The sequence below is a fragment of the Podarcis raffonei genome, chromosome 4, assembly GCF_027172205.1.
Source record: "Podarcis raffonei isolate rPodRaf1 chromosome 4, rPodRaf1.pri, whole genome shotgun sequence".
NCBI lineage: Eukaryota > Metazoa > Chordata > Lepidosauria > Squamata > Lacertidae > Podarcis > Podarcis raffonei.
The window spans coordinates 97872064-97891621 of NC_070605.1; the positions used below are offsets into that span (position 1 = coordinate 97872064).

The 19558-nt window shown below is 41.7% G+C and overlaps 1 protein-coding gene across 2 annotated transcripts; it reads left to right on the top strand.

Annotated features, from left to right (window-relative positions):
• The first annotated feature begins 1032 nt into the window (after positions 1 to 1032).
• On the top strand, positions 1033 to 16092 carry FBXL3 (F-box and leucine rich repeat protein 3). Of its 2 annotated transcripts, none has more exons than XM_053384630.1 (5): positions 1033 to 1132; positions 5580 to 5943; positions 12209 to 12331; positions 13642 to 13813; positions 15133 to 16092. In XM_053384630.1, exons 2-5 carry the CDS (start codon positions 5581 to 5583, stop codon positions 15774 to 15776), a joined length of 1302 nt encoding a protein of 433 aa, XP_053240605.1. In that variant the 5' UTR covers positions 1033 to 1132; position 5580; the 3' UTR covers positions 15777 to 16092. The 2 variants fall into 2 exon arrangements, with proteins under 2 accessions (XP_053240605.1, XP_053240606.1); XM_053384631.1 differs by having other exon boundaries at positions 13705 to 13813.
• The last annotated feature ends 3466 nt before the right edge of the window (positions 16093 to 19558 follow it).

Here is a 19558-nt window from a genome sequence, read left to right on the forward strand (position 1 = left end):
AGGAAAAAATTTGGTCTTTAAAGTTGGTCTTTAAGGTGCTACTGGAAGGAAAAAATTTGGTCTTTAAAGTTGGTCTTTAAGGTGCTACTGGAAGGGGAAAAAAATTTTGTTTTGACTACCAATGTATGTAACTCTTTACAATAGCTTTTCAACTAAATTATAAACTTTCCCCATTCTTTATTAAAGAGGTCCTCTTCCTGGTTTCCAATTCTGCCTGTAAGCTTTGCCATCTCGACGTCGTTCATCAGTTTTGTCTGCCACTGTTCTTTGGTCGGAGTTGTAGACCCCTAGGATCATCTAGTCCAACCCCCTGCAAAACACAGCCAGTCGCAGCAAAAGCAGCATGGATCCATCAGTGCCAGATTTCTGCATAAACTAAGCCAAAATCCCTTATTTGGCTGCTGATCCCTTATTTTCGAGGCTGCTGGTCCCTTATTTTCAAATCTGTAAGTTGACAGCTATGAGTTGGGCTCCTTTGTTAGGCAGCCGAACGTCTACATCTCTCCTTCACATGATTATTACTTTGTAATGATAATGATAAGGAAAATGATAATGATAATAGAGCCGCTCTCTCCTTTTTCGCTCCCTCTCGCCCTTCCCCTCCCTCCAGCTATTCCTCCAACCAGTTGCGGTTGGACTACAACTCCCATCATGCCTACGCAAGCGGGACCAGTCGTACAAGGGATGACGGGAGTTGTAGTCCAACCACAGCCGGGGACCCCCGCTTCGGAAACGGACGGCGACGTGACAGCGTCGAGAACGTCTAGGAAGCGCCGTCGGTGGGACGTTCTAGGAAGCCTCCCTCTACGGCCGTCTGCGTTTGAGGGAGAGCGAGAGCGCGGGAGAGGAGGGCGGGGCCGCAAGCGCAAACTCCTCCCCTCCCGCACATGCGCGGTCGAGGGCCAGCCCCGTCGCAGTGTCAGACGAGCGCCGCCATTTTGAAGTAAACAAGCGGCGGGCGGTCGGGCAGCGGTTGGTTGTTGTCCCTCAGCTGCCGACCAGAGCGGAGCGGGCCTGGTGGCTTCTTGGCGGGGCCGCTGATGAGGAGGCGGCGGAGGAGGAGGCGGCGGCGGCAGGAAGGACTGAGAGGCCCCGGATAAGCGACGCGGAGGACGGGAGCTGCCTCCGACAGGTGACCCCGGCGGGCCGGGTGGGGGGCCGGGCCGGGCCGGGTGGGGGTTTCTGGGCGCCCCCGGTAGTGGCGCTGCGGTGAAGGGAGAGAAACGCCCCCTTCGCCCCTCCAGCTCCACGCAGGCGTGACCGCCACGCGCTGGGTTTTATGTTATTTATTGCATTTATTTATTCCGTTTAAGGGGACGATGATGAGGATAATGATGATAGTAATAATGATCATCATCATCATCATAATTTATTTGCACCCCGCCCAGCTTACTGGGTTGCCCCAGCTACTCCGGGCAGCTTCCAACATAAATAAAAAACATAAGAAAATATGAAACATTGAAAAGTTTCCCTATACAGGGGCTGCCTTCAGGTGTCTTCTAAAAGTGACATCGGATGGGAGGGAGTTATACGCCGATTGATTAAAAAAAAAAATCCCCAGCAAACAAGCCACAAGACAAAACCGTAAAATATTTATTATTATTATTATAATAAATAAACAATTTACTAGTTGCTTTTCACCCAAAGGTTAGTCCAGCGACTTACAGCAAAGAGTTTTTTTGCAATACATAATATCATTGGGGAAAAGGAGGGGGGAATCATATAATACATTAATATTAACTACAACATATCATTTGTGGAGGGGGGGAGGGGAGTATCAATAGTAGCAAGCAGCCTTAACAATTCTCAAATAATGAACAAAGGGATACTCTGACCCACTAATCAGCAAATAAACAAAACCTTAACCCTGCCCCCAGTCTAAAAATCATTTGCATCAAACCCAATTTTTCCCGCCCCAAGGGGGTTTGCTCGCCTCTCCAGCTCCTGCTGTCATTCATAAAATCAGTTGGAAATCTAGCCCAAAGCCCCGCAATGCAGGAATCTTCTTGCCCAATTTGGGGCTCAAACCCACAACCCTGAGATTAAGGATCTCATGCTCTACCAATTCAGCTATCCCAGTTGTTTGTCTGTCCCCCCCCCCCACCTTCCCTTTCAACTAAGACCTGTAAGTTGTGGATTAAATATATCCAGATGTAAAAGCAAACAAACAAAAGCCACATTGCCCTGCAGTGACATAAAAATTTAGGCCGGTTTTCGGAGGGAAAGCTGTTCCGTAAACAAAGTACAGTGGTACCTCAGGTTACAGATGCTTTGGGTTACAAACACGTTGGGTTACAAACTCCGCTAACCCAGAAGTAGTACCTCGGGTTAAGAACTTTGCCCCAGGATGGGAACGGAAATTGCGCAGCGGCAGGAAGCCCCATTAGTGAAAGCGCGTCTCAGGTTAAGAACAGTTTCGTGTTAAGAACGGACCTCTGGAACGAATTAAGTTCGTAACCCAAGGTACCACTGTATTCTTTTTTAAAAAAACAAACCTTTAAACAGCTCTGCGCAGAGATGTGTTTTACTGCACTTTGCTGCCCACATTGCCAGACTAATATGCTGTGCCTCATTGAAGCGTATTGTAAGGCCGTAGAGTCACTTCTGCCAAACCCTTCTCCCCCCCACCAGCACAACACATACTTTGCTATACCTATCATACATACCTACTCTGCCAGCTGCACAGCTAAGACGCAGTGTCATATTTGTAAATGTCCTGAATGGTGCAAATTATCCATTACAAACTTTTTAAAGGAAATGAAGAGTGACCCGAAGAAAGTTGAAGCTCCCAAATGCCATTGCACATTGTCAGTAAAGTTACGATATATATAAAAAAACACGTCGAAGTCTCAGTGTGGTGACTGCTGTAGTTTTAGAAATATTTGTATACAGGTAGTAATCCTTGGGATCTCTTTAGGTGTCTGCACCCTGTGGAGTTTCCCTTCCTTTTTCTTGACAGTACAGTGGTACCTCGGGTTACAGATGCTTCAGGTTACAGACTCCGCTAACCCAGAAATAGTACCTCGGGTTAAGAACTTTGCTTCAGGATGAGAACAGAAATCGCACGGTGGCAGCGGGAGGCCCCATTAGCTAAAGTAGTACCTCAGGTTAAGAACAGTTTTAGGTTAAGAATGGTCCTCCAGAACGAGTTAAGTTCTTAACCCGAAGTACCACTGTAGTTCTTTGCACTGCCTTGAATTATTTATTTGTAGCTGCCCAAGACAGTTTGTTGGGTAGAATAATAAGTACAATGCAACAATCTCAATAAAAGTCGTCTAGTTCTTAAAGGTTGTTAGTGTCAAAGGTGATAACAACCTCAAAATTCTAGTGATGTTTTCCTTCCTCTGTTTGCAAACAGTACACCTAGAGGTAATGAAAAGGATCTAAACAGCAATGGATTGGCTCCTTTCTGTGTAACCAGTCTGCACACTGTAAACAGCATGTTGGCAGAACTGAGATAGGTGTATTCAAAGCACACTAAAGGCTAGTCCTCACTCCACCCCTTTTAAAAGTGTTGATTGAATAGTGTCATTGTCAGTACAATTGTATTGTAACTAGTTATTTAGACTGCACCCAAATTAATTTTCATTTTATATTCTTATAGTCTGATCTTAAGACTTTTGGTGCCATCAAATAACTGCTTAGGGTGAGGGCATATACTGGTACTGCCATAAACAGATATTGTATGAATTACTGCTTTACACATAGTTCTGCCAGCTTAATTAGACAATGATTTTTCGAAATAGCACAATAAATAGCACAATAATGGTAAACTGAAAAATGTTCTATTGCTATGCTAAGAATAGTAAAACCTCTTCCTGCTACGTCAGGTAGCTTCAACAATGGTGTAATGGCCTGAGTATGAAAATATTCTGTTCATTTCACCTCACCTTCCACTGTTTGATATGTAACCTGGATAGTCAGTCCTGTATTTGTTCTGAAATCCGATATCTGAAGCCTGCAACAAAAATGTGCCTTTGTAGCTGATCCTCTGCCTTTTACTGATTTTATAGAAGCTTCAAGAGCAACATAAAGTAAGAGTAAATGATATGATTCACACATCACTTTAAGCTATAGTTAAGATAAACATGTGAACATACTGTGACACTGCACACTGCCGAAATTGCAGATGCTTCACTCTTCTCCGACTCCTTCTGGGAATCGAGCCATTGCTGGCTTAGCATTACATCTGAACCCAGGCTTATGATTTCTTTCACCCAAAATGATTCTTGAACAGTAACCAAGACAAGGAGGAGGAGGTTAAATCAGCCATGATCAAATGGGCCCAAGACTTTGGTCACAATATAGAGATGTCTCAATGGGAAAACCTTTGGAAAGTCAACTGGAGATTCACAGCATGCTACACTTTAAAGGAGAATTTCCAAAATATGTTATATTGCTGGTATCTTGACTCCTTGCAGACTTGCTAAAATGTATAAAAATGTCCCAAATGCATGTTGGAGATGTGGAGAACAGGGTGCCACTATGTTCCATATGTGGTGGGTATATAAAAAGATAAAACCCTATTGGAATGACATTTACTTTGAACTTTAAAAAATGCTAAATATAAACCTTTTTTAAAAACCCAGTGTCATTACTACTCGGTATAACAGGCTTAGATAGCCCCAAAAATGCATGGGGAAAAATTATACACTACTGTCGCGGCGAGAATACTTACAGCAAAACATTGGAAGAGTGACATAATTCCTACTAGAACCAAATGGATATTGAAGTTAGTAGAATATGCTGAGCTAGGTAATCTTTCTGAAAAGATCAAATATAAGTCTAAACAAGAGTTTATTTCAAGCTGGGAACCTTTTAAGAAATATTTTAAAAACAGTTGCCATGAGCTGAACACAGCTGTAGCCTTTGAGTAGCCTCTGTAAATAATTATGTTAAAGGAAAATGTACACAAGCTTTAATACTTTTTCAGTAATTAAGTAGTTAAGTTTATGCAACAAGTTTATTAAAATGGAAGAAATATGGAAAGGACGGGAAGTCACAAGTTGATGGTGTTTGACAATTTTGATTTATGGATAATAATGAATGAATGTTTACGTTGTACAGATGTGATGATGAACAATAAAGCAGGAGAAAAAACAAAAATTTCTTGGGTACCACTCATGGTTTGTTTTTGGAAAACAATCCACATGCTCAGATTCAGACGTAATACTCAGCCAGACCATGACTTGTTTTCCAGCAGTGCAGCAGAAGCTCCCATTATTTCAGCAGCGTGCACTAACATACTGCACGTTCACATTTAAGCGTTTTATTTTAAGTATGATTTAAAGTGATATGCAAAAAGACCAGTACTGTGTATATAATGTCTGTCATGGTACCTTTCAAAAGCTGTAGTGTCATTGTGAGAGTCTCATTTGAGAAGATGGCATTATAAAAATCTATTCCAGATCAATGTTCCTAACATGGAGAAAAAGAAATTAGTCCACACCTCTGGATGTTTTGCTTTCAGATCTTACTTGATTTTGGAGGCTTTATATTAAGAGAGAACTTGTTATCTTTTGGAAATGCTCTTTTAACTTGTAGAGCTAATATATTCTGAAATGTGTTTCTCTTGATAGAATGAAACGAGGCAGAAAAAACAGCAAGACCAGCAATCATTTATCAGATGAGAATACAGCAGATGGCAAAAAAGTGAAAATTACAGATGAAGAATCTGCTGGAGTATTTCAGGGCCCTGACTGGGGGAGCCTCATTCCAGATATTCTGCTGCAGGTGTTCCAGTATCTGCCTCTTCTTGATCGTGCTCATGCATCCCAAGTCTGCCGTGTGTGGAACAAAGTGTTCCACATGCCTGAATTATGGAGGTGCTTTGAATTTGAACTGAATCAGCCAGCCACATCTTACTTAAAGGCTACCCATCCAGAACTCATCAAGCAAATTATTAAAAGACATTCCAATCATCTACAATATGTCAGCTTCAAGGTAACAGCTTTATAACTTTTTTAAAAAGACAGTTGAATACTTCATAAATTGCTGGTTTTCCCGCAACTGCACATATTTGCTACATTTCCGGCCTGCTCCCTGTCTGGCCAGTTAATTGGCATTAGGAAAATAGGAGAAAACAAATCATTGCTATAACAATGAAAATCTTTGAAGCATGTTTTGTAAGTAGCAATATTTCCTGCAGTGATAGGGTCTAAAATGAACCTCATTCCGAACCTGCATGTTGGTTTTTTGGTACCTAAAATAGAAACTCAGAATGAATTTTAGAGCTTATCTTTGTAGCGAGCAAGGCAAACTAAGAGAACACAGAAGGGGGATTTCTAGCTTTACATCTGCATTTATGTTATTGTTTGAATCAAATAAGCTAACAGTATCCAGTTAACATGGTATATATCTCTACAGTGAGTTATGAAGTGTCTACCTGAAAATGCTAATTTCAAGCATGGTGAAAACTAATCCTGATGTATGCTGTGCCAACATTTAACAAGAAAAACTTCATGTTATAACTGATACTGCACCAGCAGGGTTCCACTGGCGCAGTAGGACTTAAATTTTCTCTATTCAACTTCCCTCAACACCTGCTTCAGAGAGTCTCCAAAGAGAGAGTTCATGTTGCAGGGACTTTAAATTAATGTTGCTGTTTCAGCACAGAGATAGTTGTTCCTTCTATCTTTCTGGCGCTAGTCCCAGTGCACTGCTGCTCATCACAACAGAAATGTCCTACAGTCTCCCTTCAAACAATAGATTGTAGATGGTTCTGGTTCATCTGGCATTGTCTTGACCCCCAGCTTGCTTTACTCCAGCTCCCTTAGTGGGGAAAGAGGGCAGTTCTACTGAGGAAAAGCACTAATGCAGTTGCCATTGTAAAATGAGGAACATGGGTTTGGTTTAAAAGGTACAGTTCCACGAGGGCTGCAATTTTTACTTCCTTCTGTGCTGCTCTGTTCTGAAGATGTTTCTTAGTTCTTAGTGGCAGATTTTTAGGGATCTGCAAAGGAGAAGCTAAAACGAGACAGCCCCATTGTGGTCAAAGAATGAAGGGTAGGTTCCAAGTTAAGGATTAGAAATGCGAGACACTCCTTTTAATTCATGCAAATGAGACTGAAAAACCCATGAATGTCAGGAAACTGTAAGAGATAATTACGAGCTTTTGTGTGTGTGAATTGATGTTTGTTTGTTTGTTTGTTTGTTTGTTTATTCCATTTATATCCTGCGCTTCCTCCTGAGTGAGCCCAGGGCATACTCACAGGTCACAACTAAAATCTTTTGAGAATAATTTGTCAATGACTAACTTCCCTTCATGCTGTCCATGTTGCTAGACTCGTATTACAAGTTTGCTTTGAAAATGACTGCAGTCTGCTAATTCTCTCACTATTTATAACATCTTCTTATATTTAAGTTAAACTGACAGGAGATTTCCCCCCCCAAAAAAAAATATCGCTGTGTTCATTATTGGAAATGCATCCTGTTATGATAATGTTTGTCTTCCTTGTTTTGCTTTCCTTCAGAATGATATGGTATCCTGAGAGTTTTTTAAAAGAGATCTAGTCAGATTCAGAAAGATGCACTTGTATGTGAGATGGGGTTATATGAGCCCATGTGTTTAGTATTCTTCATCAGGGTATTTGAATAAGGATGGGATTGAGATGGTTGTGCATCAGTGTGACATTCTTTTCAATGGGTGGTTTAATCAAGCCAGCTTCAGTAACTGTAGCTGCATTTAATGTTAACCACCTTTTTGTCACAGATAGGTAGCCGTGTTGGTCTGCCATAGTCAAAACAAAAAATTTTTTTCCTTCCAATAGCACCTTAAAGAACAACTAAGTTAGTTCTTGGTATGAGCTTTCGTGTGCATGCACACTTCTTCAGATACACTGAAACAGAAGTTGCCAGGTCCTTCTATGGAGAGACCTGGTCTGAACAAATACATTGGATTCTTATCTCATTATACATGACAAAGCCATTTTTCACCTTCTCACCCCTTGCTTTTTCCTGTAAGACCTATTGCAGTCGTTAAGAGTCGTCAACAGGCTCATCACAGCTATCTGCCAATCACCCATTCCCACCACCCTTCTGAGTAATACCCCTCCCCACTTTCTCACTACCGTATTTTTCCCTCTATTACACGCAGATTTTTTCTCCTAAAAAGTAAGGGGAAATGTCTGTGCGTGTTATTGAGCGAATGTGTGGTCCCTGGAGCTGACAAGCGCGAGTGAAGGCAAAAATCAGGCAAATATCAAATCGTCCGGAGAAGGGAAGCCTTGAAAGGAGGAAGCTCTGCCTCAGGGTCTTACTGCCCACCCGCTTCTGTTTCCTTACTGTGTTTGCTCAAACGGAACAAAGAGCAGAGAAAACCCCTCCCCTCCAGAGTGGAAAGCAGAGCGCCCTGCCTTCTAATTCCTCTCCGTGCGTCTGGGACTCGCAGGCAACATGCAGGTTGGGGGGGGGGGAGAGAGAGAGAGCTGGCTGGCTTGTGGGGGGGGGTACTTTTGCCTTCCTTTCCTCCCTCCGGTAAAACCCCTCTCCTGCATTCTTAGCCAGCTGCCTCTCTGCACACCCCTTTCGGCGCTCCTTATCCTTTCTATGTTTTTCCTTCCCTCCCTACTTAAAACGTGGTTCCAATCACGGATCCACATGGATCCTCAGGATCTTTGCATTGAGTCACCCCAAATTCACCATCAGATCACATAGCAATGATCTGATGCAAAAACAGGGCTGCAATGGTGCAAAAACATGGTTACAAAGCACGGATCCACATGGATCCTCAGGATCTTTGCATTGGGTCACCCCAAATTCACCATCAGATCACATAGCAATGATCTGATGCAAAAACAGGGCTGCAATGGTGCAAAAACATGGTTACAAAGCATGGATCCACATGGATCCTCAGGATCTTTGCATTGGGCTACCCCAAACTCACCGTCAAATCACATGTCTGTGGCCGCAGCATGAAGCACAAAAATGATACATCCACTGTTTCATTCAGAATTTTTTTTTCTTGTTTTCCTCCTCTAAAAACTATGTGCGTGTTATGGTCAGGTGCGTGTTATCGAGCGAAAAATACGGTATATAGAAGGATCTGGCAACTTCTGTTTCAGTGTATCTGAAGAAGTGTGCATGCACACGAAAGCTCATACCAAGAACTAACTTAGTAGACCTTTTTGTCAGTTCAACAGCACAACAAACTGCAATTAAGCAAAAGCTTCTGAACTTCTCCCAACTACATGGGTGGAGAGGAGAGGAGGAGCATGTGAATCTGAGGCTCACAAAAAAACCCAATCCTGGTTGTTCATGTCACACTAAAGGTTGAATGTTTTGTTGAACAGTATTTCAGTAACACAAAATTCATATTCTGTAAAACAGATAAAAGTTTATTGACTGCTTGTAATGATGTTAAGAAAACTGCATTACAAAGCATATTCAGACTTGTTTTTTTAGTGTTTTTGTTTCTCTGTTCAACTTAAGGTAGCCACTCACATTTCGAGGGAAATTTCTCATAAGTTCTAGGAGAAATGTGTTATAATTAGGCAGCAAATTAACCATTTTAATTAACAGATTAATCAACTAAAGCAGTAGTTTTGTCTATGAATTAAGGGCACACTTATTTTTGGAAGCTACTTTGGTTTGAGTACAATACGGTAAGGAGGAATGAAAAAAGTTTTAAGGTGGCTATTCATGATGAACCAAAGCTTTCATTTGTAATTTTATAGTTAAACAAATTATGATAAAATTACCTGTTGGCATTTTGTTGCTGTGAAAAATGTTAAATGTTTAACTGTATTCTGCTCTGGTCAGACCTCACCTGGAGTACTGTGTCCAGTTCTGGGCACCACAGTTCAAGGAGGACACTGACAAACTGGAACGTGTCCAGAGGAGGGCAACCAAAATGGTAAAAGGCTTGGAAACGATGCCTTATGAGGAACGGCTAAGGGAGCTGGGCATGTTTAGCCTGGAGAAGAGGAGGTTAAGGGGTGATATGATAGCCATGTTCAAATATATAAAAGGATGTCACATAGAGGAGGGAGAAAGGTTGTTTTCTGCTGCTCCAGAGAAGCGGACACGGAGCAATGGATCCAAACTACAAGAAAGAAGATTCCACCTAAACATTAGGAAGAACTTCCTGACAGTAAGAGCTGTTTGACAGTGGAATTTGCTGCCAAGGAGTGTGGTGGAGTCTCCTTCTTTGGAGGTCTTTAAGCAGAGGCTTGACAACCATATGTCAGGAGTGCTCTGATGGTGTTTCCTGCTTGGCAGGGGGTTGGACTCGATGGCCCTTGTGGTCTCTTCCAACTCTATGATTCTATGATTAGCCCACCTGTTTGAAGCTAGATGATTTCTCAACTAAGAATAATTCAAGAGGTTTACAATCTTAATCATAGTGCTGCGAAGCATGCCTGAGCATGACTGCAAACGATCAACTGATAATGAGTAGGTTGAAAGAACAGCTCGGCAGATGGGAAATGATTCTACGCTTACCTTGAAACCATGGTTTGGCATTGCATGAGTGAGCCATGGGTTTGCACATTCCGTTTTCCCTGCACTTAGAAATATCCTGGCTAACATAGTTTATCATTACACTTAACACTGGCAAATTAAGAAGATTTCAGTTTGCCCTCCAAGCCATAAAAACAAACACTGATCAAACCATTTTTGCCATTTTGACTTGGACAGCAAGCACAAGTCTATCTTGCCATTTGGATTGCACAATGAGAGGAAAGAGAGAAGAAATTGCAATGCGTGAGCCTAATGCCAAACTATGGTTTGTTGCTACATATGAACCATACTACTGTGATGGTTCACACAGTGTTAGTTTCATGGTACCTCCATATATATTTCCCTCCTCTGCAAAATGCCAAACATGTAAAATAATAATTATTCCTGAAAGTATTCATCTCAGCAAGTCTCCGGTGTAGTTCTTAGGCGCTGTGAATAAAGATTACCGTATTTTTCGCTCTATAAGACGCACCTAGTTTTTGGAGGAGGAAAACAAGAAAAAAAATATTCTGAATCTCAAAAGCCAGAACAGCAAGAGGGATCGCTGTGCAGCAAAAGCAGCAATCCCTCTTGCTGTTCCAGCTTCTAGGATAGCTGCGCAGCCTGCATTCGCACCATAAGACGCACACACATATCCCCTTACTTTTTAGAAGGGAAAAAGTGAGTCTTATAGAGCAAAAAATATGGTATGTCATAAATGGATGAATCCATGATGGATTATCTAGAAGAACTGTTGTTTTTTGTTGGCTGGTTGCAGTTTATTCCTCCCAACAGAAAACTTCAAGTAGCAAGTGCTGCCGGGATTGTAGCAAAAACAGACACTGAGAAACCAAGAAGGAAATACCAGCATGTTTGGGAGAACTCTTAATGTTTGTAGAAGTATTTTTAAAAACCTAAGGGGAAGTTATTGCTCCCCCACAGAAATAGAATGCCAACGAGGAGTGAACATGGTCACTATTCAATATGATGTAATGTTTTATTGGAAACAGTTTGAAAAGAAAAATGGAAGACAGGTGTTTGGGGTGGAGTGCCCTTCTTGCAGAGAACGATTGAGTTGGAAATGTAGAACATGAGCATTCTTCTTGCATGTCTCATTTGTACCTTCTTAAGAATGACAGCTAATTAATAATTAGTAACTATTTGTATCTATAAAGGTAAAGGGACCCCTGACCATTAGGTCCAGTCGTGACCGACTCTAGGGTTGCGGTGCTCATCTCGCTTTATTGGCCGAGGGAGCCGGCGTACAGCATCTGGGTTATGTGGCCAGCATGGCTAAGCTGCTTCTGGCGAACCAGAACAGCACACGGAAACGCCGTTTACCTTCCCGCCGGAGCGGTACCTATTTATCTACTTGCACTTTGACGTGCTTTCGAACTGCTAGGTGGGCAGGAGCAGGGACCGAGCAACGGGAGCTCACCCCGTCGCGGGGATTCAAACTGTCGACCTTCTGATCGGCAAGTCCTAGGCTCTGTGGTTTAACCCACAGCGCCACCTATTTGTATCTATAACTGATAATTATTAGAGACAACTAATAGCTAGAATACTTTACCTAACATTTAACATATGTGTGCCCTAAAATGGAGTTACTTTTCTTGTCTGATCTTTTGTAGCAGCAACGAAGTTAATAATAGCAAAAGTGTGTAAGTCCATGAACAGCTAGAGTATGAAGGTTTTAAATAAAGCAGCTTAGAGAGTTTTTCAGTGTTTGGAGTGGTATTTGCATCCATTGTGTGTTTGTTTCCTTTTTAAGGTGGACAGCAGCAAGGAATCGGCTGAAGCAGCTTGTGATATCTTATCACAGCTTGTGAACTGTTCTTTAAAAACACTAGGACTAATTTCCACTGCTCGACCAAGCTTCATGGATTTGCCAAAGGTATTGATCCTACTGAAAACTATGTTGTTAGAAGGGAAGCTGTTCGATCAACAAATTATGAATTTGTAGTTGCTTGTGTGTGCTGTGAAAAGCTTTTTGCCTTTGTGATGATCCTATTTCAGACCTTTTCAAACCATGCAGTGTGCTCCATCAGCCCACACCCTGTTTCTGTCACTGTGTTGGTTGTTGCAGCAATGATGAAAGTGAGCATTGCAATCTTTGTTCTGTGTTAAAGGCTGCCAGGAACGACCTTGCCGCACCCTGTGTTTCCTGCTTAAGAGAGCCAGGGCCCCAGTTGACAGGACTTGGACTCATCAGTAGGAACTTGAGAAGGTGCTGGCAGGGAATGGCATTTTCAGGCAGGAAAGTCCTGCAGCTTCCCCTCTCCATCTAACAGTTAGGTAGGAAACACCTGAAACCATTGCTGCAGGCACTGCTGCTTGACAAGGCCTCAAATCCTCCTGGAGGAAGGTGGGCTGAGGGGAGAGGAAAGCTTCTGGCTGGAGGTCCATCCCAGCAAAAGGGGAAGAAGGAGGTGAACTCCTGGAAGGAGCAAGAGTGAGGCAAGAATCTGCTGGCCATGGTGAACAGATCTGGGAAGCTGTCTTTTAGAGAGGCTGATGAAGGAACCAGGGTTCCCAGTGAGCAGAAGATAACCATTTCGAGTCTTTGGAGAGGGTAAACCCAGACAGAGAAGTAGATCTCACACAATGAAAACCGCTACCTGGCACCCCAGATTTTGCTTACCACTCCATGGGTTGAAGGGGAGGCAAATGGAGACCACCTGGGCCAACTGACCCACAGGGCTGAGAGACACCTCTGCTCAGTCCAGTTCCTCTGCCATTCAGCAGGGCCATCAGATGCTAATTTGGCTATTTCCCCAACTGCACTGATTGGAGTTTGCTGGCACAAGTGGAATTGGATGCGTTAAATTTTTGGCAGAACTCTGTACTTACTGAGGTAAAGCCTGTCTATTATTTGCAGTAGGCGAAAGAAAGGCAGCTCAGTGTAAATCTGGGACATCCAGTCTTGGCTTTCTTCCAAGCCACAAGCTACGCTTATTGTTAAAATGTGCCTTTTTGGAGGCAATCTTAGCTTGTTCCAGATGAGTGGCAAACTGAACTTGTGATAAATATTCATAAACTCAGTTAGCCTATCTCTATGTGCTGTTTTAGGAGCAGCTGAAAAATAGGTTGGTTGCTCAACATTTTGAGTCATTGTCCAGATTCTCTTTGTGGGTGAAATACATTTTCTGTTGTGGGTATAAAGTTTCCTTTTTGATTTCTCTATTTTTTTTCTCCTTTCTACAGTCACACTTTATTTCTGCACTGACTGTGGTGTTTGTAAACTCCAAATCACTTTCTTCACTTAAGATAGATGATACACCAGTAGATGATCCATCTCTTAAGGTCCTAGTAGCTAACAACAGTGATACTCTGAAACTGTTGAAGATGAGCAGTTGTCCTCATGTTTCTCCAGCAGGTGAGCTTACTCTTAGAATATCTAAGTGTGATTATCTTAAATTAGTTTTTTACTGTCCAGTCTATGTCAGAATTATTAGCACATATTTTTTTCTTAGTACATTCAGTTATATCATATAATTGTTTGACTACATATAGTATAATCTATGGAAATACTTGTTTGTATTTTGAATCTTAAACTGTTTTGGTGTTCATTGGTTTGCAGCAGAAGCTTATGTAACCAATGGAAATACTGCTGTCCTGTTGAAGAAGTAAAATGACCATTCTGGCTTAAGTGTTGCTTCAATTCAGACATGCATCTCTAAGGCTAGATACGAATGAGCCTTGTGCCTGTATGCTCACACTACTCTATTCCTCTTTCATTTTCAGTGCACTGCTGTTCAACAGTTTCTGGGTTAATAATAGATTCCTAGTATATTCTAAGTGTCAAACTACGGTTTGCAGGGACTGAACAAACTAGGATATTACAGCAATTTCAAAATGTGATTTATGATCCCAGTTTATTCTGATTGTGTTTTCCATAGTTTCTCACTTGGGTGTATTGGGAGACTATGATTAGTTCAGGAAGTTCTGAATTGTGGTCCTCTGAGAAGCACGTAAGGATAGGGTGGTGTGACATAATAAAGGTAAAGGTACCCCTGCCCATCAGGGCCAGTCGTGACCGACTCTAGGGTTGTGCGCTCATCTCGCTCAAGAGGCCGGGAGCCGGCGCTGTCCGAAGACACTTCTGGGTCACGTGGCCAGCGTGACTAAGCTGCATCTGGCGAACCAGCACCAGCGCAGCACATGGAAACGCCGTTTACCTTCCCGCTATAAAGCAGTCCCTATTTATCTACTTGCACTTAATGGTGCTTTCGAACTGCTAGGTAGGCAGGAGCTGGGACCGAAACGATGGGAGCTCACCCCGCCGCGGGGATTCGAACCGCCGACCTTTCGATCGGCAGGTCCTAGGCTCTGTGGTTTAACCCACAGCGCCACCCACGTCCCGGTGTGACATAATAGATGCTGGTTAATTGCCCTGGCAGTGTTGGATTGTACCAGAGGGATGGGGACAGTTGGCTTATGTATAATTCAGCTTAATAAACTGACATGCATGTATAGACTTGACCACTGTGTGTTAGGAGTCAGTTGTCCCAATCAATTGCAGCTGTTTCAAAAATCTGTATTTGCATGTCACGCTGAGTCATGGTATGAATGTTGCGAGCAGCCCTGTGATCTTCGGATAAAGGGCGGTATACTACTACTACTGCTACTAATGATGATGATGATGAGACATTTTGGAAGTGAATTCACACTCTAACATTTTCTTTTCTTCTCAAGGTATCCTCTGTGTGGCTGATCAGTGTCATGGATTACGTGAGCTGGCATTGAACTACCACCTGCTAAGCGATGAGCTCCTCCTTGCTTTGTCCTCTGAAAAACACGTCAGATTAGAACACTTGCGCATTGATGTAGTCAGTGAAAACCCTGGACAGACGCACTTCCACACAATTGAGAAGAGCAGTTGGGATGCTTTCATCAAACATTCTCCCAAAGTGAACTTAGTCATGTATTTTTTCTTATACGAAGAAGAGTTTGATCTATTCTTCCGATACGAAATACCAGTCACTCACCTTTATTTTGGGAGATCAGTAAGCAAAGAAGTGCTTGGCCGGGTTGGGATGACGTGCCCTCGCTTGGTAGAACTGGTGGTGTGTGCCAATGGATTACGGCCACTGGATGAAGAGTTGATTTGCATTGCAGAGCGCTGTAAGAATCTCTCAGCGATTGGCCTTGGGGAGTGCGAAGTCTCCTGCAGTGCCTTTGTGGAGTTTGTTAAGATGTGTGGTGGCCGCCTGTCTCAGTTGTCTATAATGGAGGAAGTCTTGATTCCTGACCAGAAGTATAGCTTGGAGCAGATTCATTGGGAAGTGTCAAAACATCTTGGTAGAGTTTGGTTTCCAGACATGATGCCCACCTGGTAGTCTCTGACGAAGGCACCTTACATTTTGAGCATACCATGTTGCAGCTTAATAACATAAGCTAATTTGTAGTTTGTAATGTGTTGTAGAAAACTTACGTACGACTTAATGTTGGTTTCTAAAATGAACATTTAAAAGGGGAGACTGAGGGTGTTCTGACACACTTGTCCATAAAAAAACTTTTTAGTTTTCTTTCCCTCTCTTGAGACGGGGTCTACCTAAATGTATGTAGAAACTGAAAATAGTGAACTGATATTCAGATGCTGTAGCTCAGACTTTACTCTGATAAATGTCAGTATTTAAACTAACTTTAGGAACTACAAGACTGAAGTACAGTTTGTAAAGGGTGGAAGGTCGCTTTTCTTACAGACTCTTGGAGTTACTAACGATACCTGGGCCATGTTATACTCAGCTATTTATCCTATGGAGTCGCAGGTTAAGGTTACATACAATAGGATGTAAGGTACGACATGTGAAGACAGAGCAATACAGCCTACATAGTTGAATTGTATATAGAAAATGCTTATTAAATCACTTTAGAAAATATTTTTGTGTGTAAAAATTACTAGTAATGAGTTTTTCAAAAGCTTATTTGTTGCACTTTTGAAGACCTAAATTTGACGTTTATAGGGTGTTAAAAAATGTGCATAAACCTGTTTTAAGGTATTAGTAAAGCTCAGGAAGCTGAAGTATTATAGGAGGAGTATACTGTATATTGATTATGGCTCAAAATTGGTCCCCCCCCCCCCGGTCTAACTGTTCTACAGCATTTACTTTTAGGAATTACGCTGTTTGTATTTCCTCAATAATAAACAAAGCCAAATGTTTGTACAAAATAGTTAAATGGAATAAATGGTTTTTAGTGTAAAGAAGAAAATAATTATTGCCTGGACTCCACTGCTACCAGAAAGACATGGGGCAAGTAAGGTGTGGGTGGTTGCTGCCATCTTGCCTGAACAACAGCTACATTTTCCTAGCCGATGGTACAAAAGAGATCAGTTACTGATCAGGGCCAGGGTCTAGAGAGGCACACGCACTTCCTTCCATAGCAGCCACCTCTCACACCTAAAGGATGACTTTTCAGATGATTTTGAGGGTGGTGGTGTTATAAGGGAAAAGTCACCTTGCATGTGCCAAAAACCACTCACGTCTAAGAAGAGCTATAAAACTTTCTGCTATAAGTCAGAATCAAAAGAACTGATCAACTTAATCCAGTGGTCTTTATACTAGTCCCACAAATGGCAGTCCCCCCCATCCATTGCTACATGGCAAACTGGCTGTAATGCTCTAGAGGGAAAATAAAATAATAATAATAATAATAATAAATAATAAAAATAAAATAATAATAATAATAATAATAATAATAATAATAATAATAATAATATTGTACCCTGCCACTCTGGGCGGCTTCCAACAAAATATTAAAATATAATTGTCAAACATTAAAAGCTTCCCTAAGCAGGGCTGCCTTCAGATGTCTTCTAAAAGTCCGGTAGTTGTTCTTCTCTTTGACATCTGGTGGGAGGGCGTTCCACAGGGCAGGTGCCCCTACCGAGAAGGCCCTCTGCCTGGTTCCCTGTAACTTGGTTTCTCGCAGTGAGGGAACCACCAGAAGGCCCTCAGCGCTGGACCTCAGTGTCCAGGCAGAACGATGGGGATGGAGAGGCTCCTTCAGGTATACTGGTTTGGGTGTTTTTTAAGTATAAAATTGCATTAGCCCCATTCTTCATAATGGCGTCGCTTCCATATTCTTCAGCATTAGCACATTTTGCCAAGAAGACCTACTGCATTGCTGTTATGCTGTTATGAACTTGAAGTGTGGTGCAGTGTGTAAAGGCTAGCTTGTATCTACATCAAAAATATTTTTGAAATATTTCTTTGAGCAATCTCTTCTTTCAGCAGTAAGAGAAACGTCTGCGGAGTAATAAAGACTAGGTTTGAAGGCCTACAGAAATTAGGCCAAGAAAACACTACGCCAGAGTCTAAACAAGCTTTTAAAAGGAACCTGAAGGTGTGGGAGGCAGACGTAGTGAAGGTTTAAGTGGTAATGCAGGATACATTTTAAGGTTTGACTAAAGACCCATTCCATGGTAGGTGAAGAAAGATATACCTTTAATTAAAAGCGTTAACGTTTAAAAAACCAGCAACTTTATGTATTGAATCAGAAACACATTTTGGCACCTGTTTTTGTACATGTTTACCTGGACAGATTCTGATATTTTCAGAAGTATTACGGTACTTCTCAAAAAAAATCCAACAAAGACCATGATGTGATACTGTACAGAGTAAGTGATAAAACTTTGCATGCACTTTCTATTAAGATTCCATCAAATAAAAAAAAAAGTACGGATTTTATATTTTGAGTGTAGGATCCTCTTGTAATTAGAAAATGTACCCATTTTAATTACTGCCAAATATACCAGACGTGTAGATGAGAGTGAACTGTAAGACAAGTATATGATTCAAAGAACATTTTGCTCAATGGACTCTACATCTGAATAGGATACAAGTTTCTGTAGCTCTTTATCGAATAGGCAGATTTTATCTGAATTTGTTTAAAGGAACACTTTAAATATCCTTTTTGATTCTAAAATGTACTTGGTTTCTGGGTGGTTTTTTAAATGAAAATTAAGTAATATTGTTTTCCATCCTTATGGTGTTATTTTTGGTTGTGTGAATCTTGAGACTTTGAAAAGTGCTCCTGTGTAGCTGCCTGATTTACCTTTCTATTTCATTATAGTATTGTTAATAATGGCTGCTTTCTCCCTACCCCATAGCAATCAGGTATAATCTTAGCAGCAGAGCAAAGCTAATATCATCCAGGTTTCTGTTATATGAATGAGTGTTCCTCCTCCGTGTGATTTCCCTTTCTGTTCTATAAAGTTGGGCTAGATCTAAACTAAAGGAACTTCCTCTGATCCACCTTCCTGCAGAGGCTGATTTGCCACATTGTTCGCTGCACAGGAAAAAGCACTGGTAAAAAATTTATAATTTCTCAAGGGGCTACACTGGCACTTGCGTGTGAAACCTTGCAAGCAAGCATTTTAGCTCCTATTTCTTTTGTGTTTACACAAACAATAGCAAGGGCAATTCTAATAAAACTGAATTCTGTCTGTGTAGACCAGGGGTCAGCAACATTTTTCAGCTGTGGGCTGGTCTACCGGCCCTCAGACCATGTGGAGGGCCGGACTGTATTTTGAATTTTTTTTAAAATGAATGAATTCCTATGCCCCACAAATAACCCAGAGATGCATTTTAAATAAAAGGACACATTCTACTCATGTAAAAACACGCTGATTCCCGAACCGTCCGCGGGCCGGATTCAGAAGGCGATTGGGCCGGATCCGGTCCCCAGGCCTTAGGTTGCCTACCTCTGATGTAGACTAGGTAACAAAGATAAAAATAATGACATTGTTTACCCTTAGTAAACATCTTTCACAAGAATAAAACTGTTGGCTCACTTGCTAGCGAAAGCTTTTCTCTTTTAGGAACAGCAAAGATCCTGTTTTGTTTTGAACAGGTATGATACATCTAACCTTAGAGTGCCAAACCATAACTTTGGATTTTGAATGATGATTAATAATTGCTATTTTTATAATAAGCAGTAAATCCTTAAGGCGCAACCACATCTGTGAAACTAGAATGGCATCACAATAGGACAATAAATACCTTCATGGAACAGATCTTAGGAAAGGGGAAGGTATCTTCAAAACTTAAAAGTGTAAGCAAGGACACATTCTTCCTTAACTCCATGAGAGAACATCCTCTCAGAAAACTCTAATTAA

What these genes read in the sequence shown, in the direction of transcription:
- FBXL3 (XM_053384630.1), top strand. Translation starts at nt 5,581, where the DNA reads ATGAAACGAGGCAGAAAAAACAGCAAGACCAGCAATCATTTATCAGAT. An exon ending in GCTTCATGGATTTGCCAAAG is followed by an intron (nt 12,332 to 13,641) that starts GTATTGATCCTA and finishes TCCTTTCTACAG; the next exon opens with TCACACTTTATTTCTGCACT. An exon ending in TCCTCATGTTTCTCCAGCAG is followed by an intron (nt 13,814 to 15,132) that starts GTGAGCTTACTC and finishes TTTCTTCTCAAG; the next exon opens with GTATCCTCTGTGTGGCTGAT.